The following is a 16,611-nucleotide window of genomic DNA, read 5'->3' as shown; positions in this document are numbered from 1 at the left end:
TATTTGTGTGCAACTATTAATATACTGGGCTGTAAAGAGTATGAGAAAGTAATGTGAGGTATGATCCCTACCTTTAAAACATTCAATTACTATTTGGAGTACTAGAAATAAAATAAATGAATTTGATATCAATAATTTAGTGTTAAATTTTATCATTAACTACATGATGGAATTTCAGAAAAGTGAGACTGGGGTTGACTAAAGTATTGGCAAACATATTCAGCCTGCAAGGTTTTCACAGAGTTTTGGATAATAAGTCTAATTAAGACACATGGAGGAAGAAGATAGCTCTTTCTGAGTTGGAGAGAGAGCCCAAGTCAAAAAAAAAAAAAAAAAAAAAAAAAGTCCCTGACTTGTGTGACTTAATTCTGCACAATGACCGTACCTGTATTACATTCCTCTGCTTGGGTTGCCGTAGCAGAACACTCCAGATTGGGTAGTTTAAACAACAGAAATTTATTTTCTCACAGTTCTGGAAGCTTGAAGTTACAAAACAAGGTGCTAGCAGATTGGTATCTTCTAAGGGCCTCTCTTGTTGGCTTGTAGATGGTATCTCTTGCATGATCTTTGGTTTGTGCACCCACGCTCCTGGTGTCTCTTCCTCTTCTTAAAGGACACCAGTCCTATTGGATTAAGACCCTCCCCTTATGACCTCATTTAACCTTAAGTACCTTCATTAAGGCCCTATCTCCAAATACAGTCACATTAGGGGTTAGGAATTCAAAATATAAATTTTGGGGGGACGTAATTAAGTCCACAACATCTGCGTAAAATGCACACAATTCTTTTTGAAGAGTACTGAAAAATGTTTAAGAGTGATGATGTGTTTAATTGGCAAAGTACATTGAAAACACTCAGACTTTAAATTGGATGATTTTTTTAAGGGAAGTTTTTAAGGTACTATGATTAATTTGTAAATGCATATTATACCAATTTTAAAATTACCTCATATATATACATGTAATGCAATTCTGAACACTTAACATATGTACAGATAATGGTGATTGTAAATATATTGTGTGGTGTGTGTGTGTTTATGTGTATATCCAATTGAGTATAAAAGTTGAGAATATAAAAGAGCACAAAGAGTAAAATAAATATGTTTTTTTCTGCTAATATGAAAGCACAGAGTTTAGATCTTTCATCCATTACCATATTGCTAGTGCCTGAAAAGTTTCTCATCTTAAATAGGCATCCAATATATACTGTCTAGTGAACAAATTAATGTAAAGGCTTGGGATACTATATATATATATAGTAATGTTTTTCTTTTTGATGTTAACATGTAAGAATTTCCCATACCATATTGTTTTCAAAATTTGAAATGTCAAAAACTACAATTGAAACAAACAAAATTTGAATTTTGATTCTTGACACATAGCATTGTCTAATTTGTGCAATTACTTCTTTTTCGTTAAAAGTTTATTTCTCATCTTTTGATATTATAAATTACATATTTATTTTTTCACATTATGTACTTCACAATTTTATATTTATTATGAACACATCTCATATCATAATTAGAAAACAGCTCTAATAGCTTGTTTATAATTTTTCTTAAATAGATTAATTATGTCACTGAATAGAACTGCTTAAAACCTTTCATAAATATTATCAAATTGCTCCAGAAGATTGTACCAATTTAAATACCACTCTATTATTACAGGACAGTTCCCATCTTGCTATATTGCTTACATCAATTATTATTCTTAAAAAATTATCAATTTTCTCAGCACCATAAGACAGGGCAAAAGAGAAATAAAATGTAATAAAAGAATTTTTTAAAAAATTACCACTTTTTTAGTAGATAAAGTATCATTTTGATTAAGTTTACATTTATATTATAAACTAAATTAGAAAAATTGTTTTATTATATAATTTTGTATTTTTAGTAAAGTTGGGGCTTCACCATGTTGGTCATGCTGGTCTCGAACTCCTGACCTCAGGTGATCTGCCTGCCTCGGTATACCAATGTGCTGAGATTACAGGCATGAACCACCGCACCTGGCCCATTTTAAATTCCTTTTTACTCTTTTTTTTTTGTATTTTATAAATTTTGAACAATAAGCTGGTACTACATGTGACAGAGTATTAAAATATTGGCAGTGATACAATAGCAATATTGTAAGGAGAATCTAGAAGCAAGAGGCTGATTCAGTGAATGTCTTAAAACACTAGTCATCAGATAACAAGGCTACAGCCTCGTGAACTGGAAAATAAGCAATCTGCCAGATATTTTGATGGAAAGAAGGAAAATTTATGTGAGATTTTAGATATTAGAGACAACTAAGATGAAAAAACAGAAGTTGATTTTATTTTGGAAGACTAAGGTATGGTTGTCCCTAACAAAAAGAGTGTAATGGGACACAAAAGAGTCTACATGAAGCTGCTGATGACACACACAAAATTGATATTCAAGGCATAGGAGTGTTGAGATTGCAGAGATACTGAGGAAATAGACATGAACAAATTGCTGAAGGCAGATGTATTCTTTGGTATCCTTCTTCATATGTCTCTAAGGATTTGTCATTGTTTTTCTTCTGTTGTTGTTATCTCTTTACTCTATTCTGTTTTCTTTTTCTCTTTTGGTTTTGGTATTTTTCACCCTGAAAGGAGGGGCCATCAATGCAGAGGACAGGAATTCCAGTTCATATCTAAAGAGATAGAAAGTAACAGAATTAGAAGGACAATCAGCAGCTCAAAGACTTGAAATTGTGAAGGCAAGAAAATAAAAGATAGTCCTTGCCTTTTACTCAAATTTCAGAATAAAGCAAAACAAACCTACAAATGTATTGCCATAAACTTTAAAAATATTTTAATTGAGCAAACTATTGTTTTTACAACTCATTAATTATCAGATTTTGTGATGAATATGTGTGAACAATTGAATTTAGGAAAATGAATTGGTAAATACTAACTTCATTGAAAATTGATTTGGTTTAAGGGTGAATTAACTGAGATTTCAGAAGCATAAAAAAGCATATGGGCATATCTTTAGAGCTTGATTATAATCACAAGTTTGATGAAAGGTTTATATGCAGGTTGACTCCAAGATTATATAAAATCAGCTTGACACATAATTTATTTAGTTCACATAGCAAAAGATAGTTGTCAAACTTATTGAATATTGTATAAAACATTGTTAAAATTCCTACTGAATTTGCCTTTAAAATATATAACCTGAGATTTGAGTATCTGTCTGTTGCTACTCTTGGCACGAAGTAAATGGATGCGATTGTAAATAAGTATTCTGTATAGGTAACTTTTGAACTTCATTTGTAGTCATGAAATTTGATTCTTCATCTAACAATAAAATGATAAAAATGTGCTTTAGACGGTCAAGAATAGGTTTCTAAAATGCAATTGCCTTTCATATATGCTCAAGGGTTCTATCTAATTATATTTAAAAACTTGAGTAAATTTCTGGTCTTAGAGCTTTTGCTTACCTTATTGATAGTAAACCGTATAATAGGGATTCCAAAACAAGCACATTTACGAACTCCCTACATTCTCAAATTTGTGTGCATCTTTTTACTTCTCTATTTTTTGTCTTGATTCTTTTAGGATAAAATAAGGCCGTATCTAATGTGTAATATGTGAACTTCTCACATATGAATGGAAACCAATATTTTGCTTACAAATCTTTATTGAGCCTTCTCACAAAAAGAGGAAAAGGATAGGAGGCCTGGGCGGGCGGATCACGAGGTCAGGAGATCAAGACCATCCTAGCTAACACAATGAAACCCCCGTCTCTACTAAAAATACAAAAAATTAGCCGGGCGTGGTGGCGGGCGCCTGTAGTCCCAACTACTCGGGTGGCTGAGGCAGGAGAGTGGCGTGAACCCGGGAGGCGGAGCTTGCAGTGAGCCGAGATTGCGCCACTGCACTCCAGCCTGGGTGACAGAGAGACTCCATCTCCAAAAAAACTCAAAAAAAAAAAAAAAAAAAAAGGAAAAGGAGGGAAGGCTGTGAAAATGATTTCCTCTTGAATACAGTACTTAGAGCTGAAGTGGTTGGCTTGATTTTACTCTAAATTATATCGTCTTTGGGATGATTCAAAACATTTCTAGGACTACTTGAGGAAGAGAAATAAAGTGCCCGCTGTGGCAAAGCACATGTCTTTGTTCGTTTATATTTACTGCACATGATCTGTCACTTTTATGCAATAATTGATTTACTTTCCACTTATTTCTGAGGAAGGAAGGATGTTGTCTTTTTATGCTGTTTTAGAAAATCTGTTATTGATTATATTTAATTCCTAGTGTATAGTGAGTGAACATTGACAATATTCAAATTTATATCAGTTTTAACTCAGAGCCTTGAAAACGTGAAATGATTTTAATATGTTTTTTTAATACAGTAAATTATTCCTCTACTCTGGTTTACTTTGGATTTCTGTTATTTTGCAGCTCAGTGTGGTGGTGCTATGTCAGACTTCAGTGGTGTGATCCTCAGTCCTGGGTTTCCTGGAAACTATCCCAGCAGTTTAGATTGCACATGGACAATAAATCTACCCATAGGTTTTGGTAAGTGTATTAAAAACACGTGAAAGAGCTTTCAATATTTATTAATGTAGCCTTAAAATAAATTTCAATGTCGAATAAGAATTTATAAAATCTTCACAAATTGCAGTTTAGTTTAGGAATACATACAACTATGTAAATTGAAGAGTGAAATTTAAATAATTGTTGCTTAAGTCAAATACATTTCACTTGGAGTACTTGGATAATTGAAGGTATATGGGCATTTTCTTTTTTTTTACTCTAATTTATTATTTTTTAATTGACAAATAAAAATTGTACATATTTATCATGTACAACATGATGTTTTGAAATATGTATACATTTTGGAAGAACTAAATAAAGTTAATTAATATATTACCTCTAATATTTTTTATGGTGAGAACACTTAAAACCCTCAGTAATTTTCAAGAGTGCAATATGTTGTTAATAACTATAGTTACCATGTTGTACAATGAATTTACTTCTTTTGTGTAACTGAAATTTTGTGCCCTTTAACCAACATTTTCTTAATCCTTCTCTCTTACACCCTGGTAACTACCCTTCTACTTTCTACTTCTGAGTTCAGTTTTTTCAGATTCCACATGTAAGTGAGATCATGTGATATGTCTTTCTGTGCCTGACTTAATTGCACTTAACATAATGCCCTCCAGGTTCATACATATTGTTGTATATGACAGAATTCCCTTGTTTTTTTTATGGCTGAATAGTGTTCCATTGTGTATATATACTATATTTTCTTTATCCATGCATCAGATAATGGACACTTAGGTTGATTCCATATCTTGTCCATTGTGAGTAATGCTGCAGAAATACAAGATTGAAGATATCTCTTCAAGATTCTGACTTCAATTCTTTTCCACATATACCCAGTGGTAGGATTGTTGGCACATGTGGTAGTTCTATTTTAAATTTTTTTGTGGAACCTCCATATTGTTTCCTGTAATGTCTGTACTAATATTTATTCCCACCAACAGTGTGCAAGGTTATTTTATAATTATATATAGAGATGTATAGACTGATATAGCTAGACAGACTTATACTATTTTTCAGTCCCTATGTATGGATGTACCCTGCATTAGATATGTATAATAATGATAAATTCAACCTAAATTTTATGTGCATTGTTTTTGTAACTCTTTTCTTATTGCTGTAATCAAGTAGTACAGTTATTGTTTTCTAGTAATCTATTGAATTCATCCAATTTTCTTTGCAAGTAAATCAGATTTTATTTTTAAAAAGTAGTATGAATTTTAAAATATTAGGTTTAAATACAAATCACTATAATACCTTCCCAATTTTAATGTAATAATTCCCAATATTTTTGATACATTACATAATACATCATATTTAATAAATTCTCCTTACCCTTACATCACTAATATACTCTCTTACAGCTTTTGCAGATCCTATGAGTTTATAAATGCACTAAAAGAAGTGCTTGATTGAGGGTACGCATGTTCATTAAATCACAGAAGACTAGGATGAATAGATACTCATTGAAGTACAAACCAGGTAGTTTTAGAGTTATTAGGAAATTCTGTACTATGTCACTTATTGAGGACTGAACTTGGGTATCTCACTACCCAGTAAGCATCTACAACCTCAGAGTATAAATGCATATTTAAATGTTTTACATAAATTAACAGATAACTCATAGTTTTGACAAATATTTACTGAGTGTATATTATACCCCAGATACTGCTAAGTGCTGGAGATAAAATGTATGGCAATGCAGACTTTGCATTTTTCTTTAAATAAGTTACAGTCATAATGAGGAGACAGTAAAATGTATTATTATGATACAGTGTAACTAGAGAGCACAGGATTGTACTTAGAATGGACATCAGCCTAGTATAAGAAATGCAGTAAAGTCTTGACAGAGGGAGTGATGCTTGAACTTTAGCTTTAAAGATAAGTAACCAGGCCAGGCATGGTGTCTCACACCTGTAATCCCAGCACTTTGGGAGTCTGATGCGGGCAGATCACAAGGTCAGGAGATTGAGACCACCCTGGCTAACATGGTGAAACCTCATCTCTATTAAAAATACAAAATATTAGCCAGGCGTGGTGGCACGCACCTGTAGTCGCAGCTACTCTGGAGGCTGAGGCAGCAGAATTGCTTGAACCCAGGAGGTGGAGGTTGCAGTGAGCGGAGATCTTGCCACTGCACTCCAGCCTGGGCAACAGAGCAAGACTCTATCTCAAAAAATAAATAAATAAATAAATAAATAAGCAACCAGCCTGGGCAACATAGTGAGGCTCTGTCTGTACTATAAATAAAAAAAAATTAGCCACACATGGTGGAGCCCGCCTGTATGTCCCACCTAATCAGAAGGCTGAGGCAGAAGGACAGCTTGAGTACCGGAGTTTGAGTTTACAGTGAGCTGTGATCATGCCACTGAGCTGTGATCATGCCACTGAGCAGCCTGGGCCACCCTGTCTTTAAAAAATAAATAAATGATTAAATGAAATGAAAAAACAAAAAGTTAAGTAAAAGTCAGTCCAGCAAAGAATGTCAGTCTGCTGCAGGACGTGTGAAAGAAATTCTAGGTAAACAAGGTAACAAGTAGAAAAATGCAGGTGAGAAAGCTAAAAAAAAATTAAACATGCCTGAACACTGTGTGACTGGCCTGAGGTTTTGGGAAAGCAGGACGTATTGAGAGAAGGTTGCTGGGGACTTTCTATTTAGAAATCCTATTTAGGATCATTTTGGCTAAAATGTGGAAACTCTAAATTCGAAGTTGTAGTGAACTTCTATGTCCATTGATAGAATACTGAGGTAAATGAACAACAGATTTGAACCAGCATGGCTCTTCCACATGTCTTTCACTAGCCACTGTAGCTTATGTAGTGAAATGAATTATTTTAAAATGAATTATTAAAAATAGTTTCAATAATCTCATTATAACATGATCTTCAATTTCTGGCTAATTCTTGATTTTGAAAACCAACTTTATTAAAACTTGAATATATAGCTCTAATTTATAAATGAAAACATAAGAGATTTTGATACTTGATTGCATTTTAATAACCATACTCTTTTCTTTGAGTTTTGATTAAATCAAATATTAGGTCCAATGTATTTAAACTATATATATATATATATATATATATATAAATAAAAAATACATTTCAAGAGGTAAAGAAACATATGTTCAAGAATATATGAAACAATTTTGGAAAATGTTTGTAATAAAACTGCTCAGTTAAAAATAAAAACAAAAATTGCACATCTTGGGTCTTCACATATTAAGGTTGCATGTCCAAAGTTCTAAAAAGTTAATCTAATTTTTTAGAAAGTTGTTTAATATTTTAAACCCTGTTTTAAATATTTCCAAAGCTTATTTGTCCAAGGGACTGTTTAAAAAATCATTTAGTAACATGATGTGCATTTACTCAGAGCCCCAGTGTAGTTATTAATATCATAAGCTTAAGAGTCTGAATGCCTCTGTTTGCAGTTCAAGCCTACTGGGTCATTGTGTAAACTTTACATGTGTCTTACTTCTCTGCGACTCACTTTCCTTGTTCTCATGAAATGGTGAGAATTAAATAAGTTAGCATATATAAATCACTTAAGGCAGGTAATATATATAACGTGTAGCAAATATAAATAACTTAAAACATTCACCAAATATCAGATTTTATTACAAATAATTTAGAGAGTGATAATAGTAAGAAAAACATCAAATTTACCAAAACTGAGTGTTAAATTAATTAAGCAAATATACTTTAATTAACATTTTTTATCCCAGAGACATGTCACTGTCTCGTATTTTAGTTATGCTTATAAAGATATTGAGATTACGTTGCAATATGACCACATATAACAATGATCACCAGATTTTATTAAGGTTATTATATAAAAGCCTGCATTATCTTCTGATAAGCAAAACACTGAAAGAGCACCCTTTAAATTATATACGTTATATTTCTGAGAAGTTAATTTCTCTCCTATGAATGAATAACTTCTAATGCAATTGTGGAATCTGTGTTACAAATCTATATTACAAATTTGCAGTTATTTTCAACCTTAGATTGACCTTTTCCATAACACAAATTAGGCCAAAAGCGGCCTTTTCCTCTAAAAATTAGTTTATGTAATTTAAAGCATATTAAAGAATAAGAAAGCCACTTTTTTGGATCATTTTTCATACAGTGACATTATAATGAAATGAAATGTTTTTCCTTTTAACTAATAATGGACATGTGAGAGGAGTATTCTTTTACTTTGAACCTTAGCAAAGTTACCTGTCCTAGGCAGACAGCAAATCCATGACTCAGATCTTGAGATTATGCCTCTTGACTTAAATGCAAACTTATCTAAGTACATTGATGTGATTGTGTGTGTGTATATTTATGTTTAATTCGGTAAAACAAATAAAGTAGCATTCTGTTTGTTTTCTTCTTCAGGTGTACATCTCCAGTTTGTAAATTTTTCTACAGAAACCATACATGATTATTTGGAAGTACGAAGTGGATCCTCAGAAACTAGTACTGTTATTGGCCGGCTTAGTGGTCCTCAAATACCATCTTCCTTATTCAGCACCACCCATGAAACCAGCTTATATTTTCACAGTGACTATTCACAAAACAAACAAGGGTTTCATATTGTATACCAAGGTAAGAGAAATAATAAAAAATGAAAATTTATATAACCCCAAATCAGCTATTAGAAATATTTAACTGAGTCTAATTATTTTCTGTATTCTGTTTTAGAAAGAAAAAAAAAAAACTTAAGCCAAGGTGAGCTTCAATTAGGAAGATTTTTAGAACAATGCAACTCTCTGGAAACTACACAGGGAGAATGATGTCTCTCTGAGACCTTAGAAAATCCTAACCATGAAACAGGATTGAATTAGTCTTAAGTTAATACACAATTAAATTAAGCAAGGCATGGCAAATAAGCAAGGCCAGCTGCACAGCAAAGATTTATCTTTGCTTTTATATTAAAAGGAATATATTGAAAAGATATTTTGTATTATTCATGTGTTGTATTATGTAAAATGTTCTTTTACTTTATAGTGATAGACTAATATGACATTCCTTCATTTTGTTCTATTGTCATGAGAATATAAATACTTTGATAATCATGTTATATTAGACCTATCTCTCAAACAGAACTACTGCATGACCTTGAGCAAGATTTTTATCTCTTTTGAGTAAAGGGTTTGGGCGTAAGTAGAGCTAGGCTCAAATGTTGATTCTTCCTATTCTATCTAATGTGGCCTCGGCCTTGCTCTCCATTTGCTCATGTGCATAATGGAGTTAATTATACTAACTTTCAGATAAGTTGTATTGAACTTTTTATTAAAAAATGTATGTAAGGTGTATTCCATGATGTATATTTTTAGTAATTACTCAGTCCTTTTTAGCTATTGCTATTATGATATTATTTCATGTCTTATATGTGTATATTCTGTTAAAATTAAATATTAAAATGATATTTTACATAATAAAGTTTATTTCTAATGGCTGAAATTTTTAATCAAAATAACCTAAAATGTTATTACATCTCTGCCCTAATTATTGAAGGACTTTATGTAATGCTTTTGTATCTCAGCTCCTCAAAAACAGGCAATTGGGTTGTTCATTGGAGTATCATAAGCATCTAGAGCAGTAAACACAATAAATATTTGCTAAAGTATCTACCAAAAAGGAAATTTGAAAGTAGTTAAGATAGAGGTAGGTCTTAAACATCAAATTACATGGATCTGAAATAATTATAAGTTGTATTATACTTGCGTGCATAATGTAAGAACACGACATTACACATAATCACTTTCATAAAATAGGAGTCATTTCAATCACCTCCCGGCACATTGAATTAACCGTGCTTGCAAGGAAATTAATTATTTTTAAAACAATTGGGTAATTGGTTGAATTTCTCTTCTTTGCTGCTAGAAGACTCAGAACCATATTTGTGATATACTTTAGCAAGTGTACATGGCCTTATGCCAAGTTCTTTGCCATGCACCTTAAAACTGACTAAACCTGTTTTTTTCCTATTCTCATTTTCCCTCTCTCTCAAAATAATGTTCTTATTTGAATGATGTAAAACTAGAATTTGAGCTTTATTAACTCTGATATTTTCAGTTAATATATCCTTGAAAAACAATTCATTATTGACATAATAAAAGTGTAAAATATATAAACTTTTTTCACTGTTACTGATGTATTATTAACATGAGCCATAATGTATTACAATGATGAGGAGATGTTATTTGTGAATCACAATGAGTTTTAAAATGGTTTCTTTTTGTGCTACATTTATGTAACTAACCTAGTGCATTTTAAAGAAATAGTTAACATATATATTCACAGAGTCAATATTATTTTTGGATTGATTTTGTGGCTAAATTTTAAGAACCTTCTGAATTTGGAAAAGTTATACTGTACAATTTAGAGTACCCATCTACTGAAGGAATCAGTTTGAAAATTAATGTTATTACTGACAAGATTATTAGGTTTGGTAAGTCCTGTTGTCACTGGTACAAGATTGTGACTGCAAGTTGTCCGGGTTCTTGGCTTTTTGAACAAAGAATTGGACAAAATGCCCAGCAAAGCAAAGAAAGAATGAAGCAACAAAAGAACGAAAGCAGGGATTTATTAAAAACAAAAGTACACTCCCATTGTGGGAGCAGGCCGATCAGTGGCTCAAGGGCCCAGATACAGAATCTTTTTGGGTCCAGATGCCCCCTAGAAGTTTCCCATTGGCCACTTCATGCTCACCCCGTGTAGATGAAGTGGTAGCCCGCAATCAGTCTGATCTGAAAGCAGCCAACCAGAAGCTGAAGTGAAGTTACAAAGATCACACTCCTGTGCAAATATCTGATTGGTTGCAAAAAGCAACCAATTGCTTTTTGCAACCAATCAGAGGCTAAGGTGAAGTTACAAAGTTATACTTCTATGCAAACGAAGACTCGGCCTGCAATCAGTCTGATTGGTTGCAGACAGCCAATTTCTCATCTGCTGGGCCAAAAAGGTGAGCGGTTTGCAGACGGAGTTGCCTCTGGTCCTTTCATTACTAAGGTGTGGAAAGTTAGGGTTTTCCTTTCAATTTAGTTTGAGGAAGTTGGTGTTAGACAGCCTTAGGTTCCCTGCCTCCAGACCCAATTCTCCCACCTCACTGTATTGTATATAACATTAGAATGGGAACTTTCTCCTACACACTTAAAATCTATTTTCTATACTTATTAAACTAAAAAACTTGGAGTAGAAATTGAAAGGGTATATTTAATAGAATAATATATTCCAACTCCTAATGATCAATTCCTAATACACATTTGTCTTAAGTTGGAATAAGGACTCTTTCTAATATATTTTTGTGTAGAATATTTTTTGTGTAGAATATCTATTAAAATGAAAAGGACACATTAAGAATGAAAGCACTTAACATTTTAAAGAATTTGTTCATTAATTCTGAAACCTTTAGTCCTAAAAATTTGAGTTATATTGTAATAAACAACAGGATAGTTTATTTAACTTCGAATGTAATTTTTTATTTGAGGAATATAAAATTTTAACGGTTTGGTAGAGAAGTAGTCTTTGATTTTCAGAAATTTAAATTTTACTAATTAGAATACAATTTCGAACTTCTTAATTAAAAAGTTCCAAATATTGATATTATATGAGAATAGGCCCTGTTCATAGGTCTAACATTTATTTAGTAATGTTTATTTAACACTACTCTGTGAAAGGCAATAGCCAAGGCTTTGCGATATGATAATAATACAAACAGGAACTTTGATCTCATACAAAATGTAGAGCAAGAGAAGTATGAACAAATAAATAGGCAATTATACTGCATTGCCCAAATTATCCCATAACTGAAGTACAAAATTCATTTTATATTAAAATAAAATTTTTTTCCAGTGCTTTATTTTACAAACTAACTTCTTTGAAATTAACTCAACAGAAGTATATTGTGATCTGTAGAAAAACAATTAGTAAAACAAACTGTAAAAAGGCTCAGAATTAGGCTTATACTTATTGCATTCTGTGTGCTTGTAACATAATCAAGAAGCAATTGCATTCTCTGGAAGAGAATCAGAATATATTGGATTAAAATTGTAGCTTTAAGAAGAGTTTACATTTTCATTAAAACATAATTTAGTTGGGTTGCACAAGTAGGTGAAGAAAGCATGCGTTTTTATTAATTGTACTAACATTTTAAATATGAAAATTGTAGACATGAGAAGAAATTTATGTCACAGGTCATTGACAGCATTTGTCATAAACCTGAATTGCTATTTATAATCAACTGCAAGTAGCATCACATCTATTTGTAAGTTGCAAAATTGCTGTAGTACCCTATCTGTGGCCTCTGACATTTGGAAAGAAAAAATGTCTTTCTTTTTCCTCTTTCCAGCCTATCAGTTGCAAAGCTGTCCTGATCCACGCCCGTTTCGAAATGGTTTTGTAATTGGTAATGATTTTACTGTGGGTCAAACCATTTCATTTGAATGTTTCCCAGGATACACATTAATTGGAAATTCAGCTCTCACATGCCTTCACGGAGTCAGTCGTAATTGGAATCATCCACTTCCAAGGTGTGAAGGTATGCTTCTAACTTGAAGCTATCTTTTAGGTGATGTCATCTATTTTTAATATTGTTTTGGCACTTTTTACTTGTCTTCCTCTTCCAATAGCATGCTAAATATATAGTCTCTCAGCTGAAGATATTTTTTAAACCCCTAAAGCTCTATAATGAATAACGATTTTATCATTATTGGCAGGAGTCCTAACCTTTCCTATTGGGAGTGAAAAAATAGTTGATTCACACTTTAGAGCTTTTCTTATGTGTGTGGGGAAGGGAAGGGGGTGCATGTGGGTTTGTATGCATTTAAGTCATCCTTACATAAACCACTAACCCAGATACTGCTACTGAGTTCCTTTCCTCTAGAAAATCCTTTGAAATAAAAGGCTTTGAACCTCTTATAAGGCCTTATATGTACACATAGTAAGAGGCAAATGAAAGTTAAAGTCTTTGCATTGATATAAAATGTTTAAATAATAGAGAAGACAATGTAATTTACTAATCTAGTGATCATTAATAACAATTATTTAGTATACCTCATGTGGAAAAATAAATAAAAGTTGACTCTATTTTGTGCATTGTTGCCAACTTCATTATACATACCTCAGCTGAAGTAAAAACAAAGCATAAATGTGTTTCATAATGCTTAAGATATGTGAAATGTTTGCCTTTTTCTCCACAGTCAGTTTATTGTTATTTTAAAATATTATTTTGTTTTGTGACTTTTTCCGTAGCTCTTTGTGGTGGGAATATAACTGCAATGAATGGCACCATTTATTCTCCTGGGTATCCTGATGAATATCCAAACTTTCAAGATTGTTTTTGGCTTGTAAGAGTACCCCCTGGGAATGGCATCTACATCAATTTTACTGTCCTTCAAACAGAACCAATATATGATTTCATTACTGTATGGTAAGTCAGGACTATTGTTATTGATTTATTCAATTATATACACAGTAAAACAAGGTTGGAATAAAAATATATCACAATCATCTGTTACAAATTGTCATCTGATATTTGAATTGATGTGAGTAGCTGAGGGTGACGGTATGTGTCTTGCAGAATTACATACACAAGAGAAATAGGTTTTGGCTTATTTGCCCCATGAACTAGGTAAGCATTGTGGAACAAAGACTTCATAGGTGAAAACAAGATTAAAAAATATTATTAAATTAATGTGCTAAAACAGGAAGTTAACAGACTAAGTTTAAGGTATGGAAGTTCTCTACTTACAAAAGCCAGCGGAATTTAAGAAATCATAATTATTTAATATAACTAGTGGATTTCTGTCATAAAAATTTAGTTGTATTAAAGTCTTGTCAATAGAAACATCTTTATTTAAAAATATATTAAGGCCAGGTGCAGTGGCTAACATCTGCAATCCCAGCACTTTGGGAGGCCACAGTGGGAGCATCACTTCATCCCAAGAGTTCAATACCAGCCTGGGCAACATAGTGAGACTCGCTCTAGAAAAAATAAAAAATTAGCCAGACATGGTGGCATGCACCTGTGGTCCCAGCTATTCAGGAGGCTGAGGTGAGAGGATCCCCTGAGCCTGGGAGGTCAAAGGTGCAGTGAGCTGTGATCATCCTACTGCACTCCAGCATGGGCAACGGAGTGAGACCCTGGCTCTAAATAAATAAATAAATAAAAATGTAGGAAAGAAAGTATCTGAATTAATAATTAACTACTGATAATTTGTTTATCTGAGTTCTAAGAGTTGTAACTTTAAGTCTGTGATTCTCAAGACTGTTGCTGAAGAAAATAAAAGAGGGGCAAACCTCAAGCATTTAAAAGCATCAGAGTTTTGGTAAAAAAAAAAACAAAGACAATGTATTGATTATAACTAATATGAGTACATTCCATTTAGTAAAAATGTAATCTATTTTAATACTTTACATTTAAAAATATGTGGTCACCTACATAGATATAGAATATATAATTTGCACTCATTGGTTAGCTTCCTGCATCTTTATTATTGATATGTTAGAATATAAATATATGCAATACTTTTATTAAATACGGTTCAAAACTACTTCCACAATCAATCTTGATCTCTCCTCCTTTCCCAATCCTTGTCTCATAGGGATGGACCAGACCAAAATTCACCTCAGATCGGTCAGTTCAGTGGCAATACCGCTTTGGAATCAGTCTACAGTACTTCAAATCAGATTCTAATCAAATTCCACAGTGATTTCACAACAAGTGGCTTTTTTGTGCTCAGTTATCACGGTTGGTATTATCTGAGAGTTCCTATTTCATTTGCTACTGTTTAATTTGTCCTGGAAAAAAGTGAATGTAATATATATTTAACCAATGATTGAAAAGGTATTAAAATTTAGAAATTTTATAATCGCAGTAACTTTAGCATTTCAAACACATTTCCTTGCAAAAGATGACCTCTTCTAAGTATTCAGGGACATTAAAATGTGAGCAAATGGATATAGGAAATAAATCAGTCAGTAATTACCCACTGGAAAATAATCATTTCTGCATGAAAACCAATAAAGGAGAACCAGCTGTTCATACTCTGTTGCATGTAATTTTGAGACATCAATAGATTTTTTTCCTATACAAAATGTTTAATCTATTCAACCTGCTGTGAATCTTTCTAAAATTGGCATTCAGTATCTTCATGCTTTGGATCACATTACTCATTCATTTATACTGTTGTTTCAAAACTGTGTCTATTCTAGAATCTTACAGTTTTAAGTGACTATTCCAGATCATTAAGTTCATAGCTTTTACTGCTGTGGAATAATTTACGTATAGTCTCAATTTGATTTCATTGTATAGGATCCTTTGTTCTGGGCTCTGTATTCATAAACTTAACTTTTTGAAAGGACATTCAGAAGGTTTCACAGAGGTGTTTCTCTTCTTTATTTTTGTTTTAATCCTCAATTGGTTGTATTCCATTATTAATAAGAAAATGGCTATTTATCTATAATGATTACATCCTTTTATCTGCTATGACTACAGTCTCATTATAACACATTCTGCCTCATATAACTTTGTCAGACTAATTCCATGAGTATTTCACAAGACCAATAATCTACCAAATTAAGTTTGCAAAAATTATATGAAAATGTGAGGATGGACATGTGCTTTGCCCATTACATAATGTATGACTTAGCATTTCACCTTTTTAATATACAAGTAGCTAAATATTTGATACTTAAAGCTTATATTCCATGAAAAATATAGTATATAGTAAATCAACTGTGATTGTGTTCAAAGACATTTAAAGCACATGGGATCTAGTCAGAAATTTATCATAAAATGTTTGAGTTGCTTAATTTGAGCACTTATCAGCCAATTAGATGGTATCTAATTAGTTTCTCCATAGTGATCCACTGCCATCCAGAACTGATACGCAATCCAACATAACCAGTTGGAAAGTCAGGGGTTCAGTCTATGGCCATACCACCATGAACACGCTGATCTCTTCTGGAAAGTTGAGTATTCAGTGAGACAACTTTTATTCCAGCTGTTTTTTTTAAAAAAATAATTTATTTGCCTTTCCTACTGAGTTGATCATTAATGCTGGCAGTT

At 32.4% G+C, this 16,611-nt stretch overlaps 1 protein-coding gene across 3 annotated transcripts in view; it reads left to right on the top strand.

The window, feature by feature from the left end:
• The window catches only part of CSMD3 (CUB and Sushi multiple domains 3), a 1,204,746-nt gene that overhangs the window by 1,077,302 nt on the left and 110,833 nt on the right, over positions 1-16,611 (top strand). For all 3 annotated transcript variants that reach the window (XM_019032923.3, XM_031014090.3, XM_019032924.3), the window contains 5 exons: positions 4,410-4,526; positions 8,934-9,143; positions 12,892-13,080; positions 13,794-13,971; positions 15,146-15,291. In XM_019032923.3, the coding sequence (XP_018888468.2) occupies positions 4,410-4,526; positions 8,934-9,143; positions 12,892-13,080; positions 13,794-13,971; positions 15,146-15,291 (840 nt within the window). The remainder of the gene's footprint in view (positions 1-4,409; positions 4,527-8,933; positions 9,144-12,891; positions 13,081-13,793; positions 13,972-15,145; positions 15,292-16,611) is intronic.

This window comes from Gorilla gorilla, chromosome 7 (assembly GCF_029281585.2).
Source record: "Gorilla gorilla gorilla isolate KB3781 chromosome 7, NHGRI_mGorGor1-v2.1_pri, whole genome shotgun sequence".
Classification (NCBI taxonomy): Eukaryota; Metazoa; Chordata; class Mammalia; order Primates; family Hominidae; genus Gorilla; species Gorilla gorilla.
Note: the sequence above shows the minus strand (reverse complement) of the source record. Positions and strands in the feature narration are given on the sequence as shown.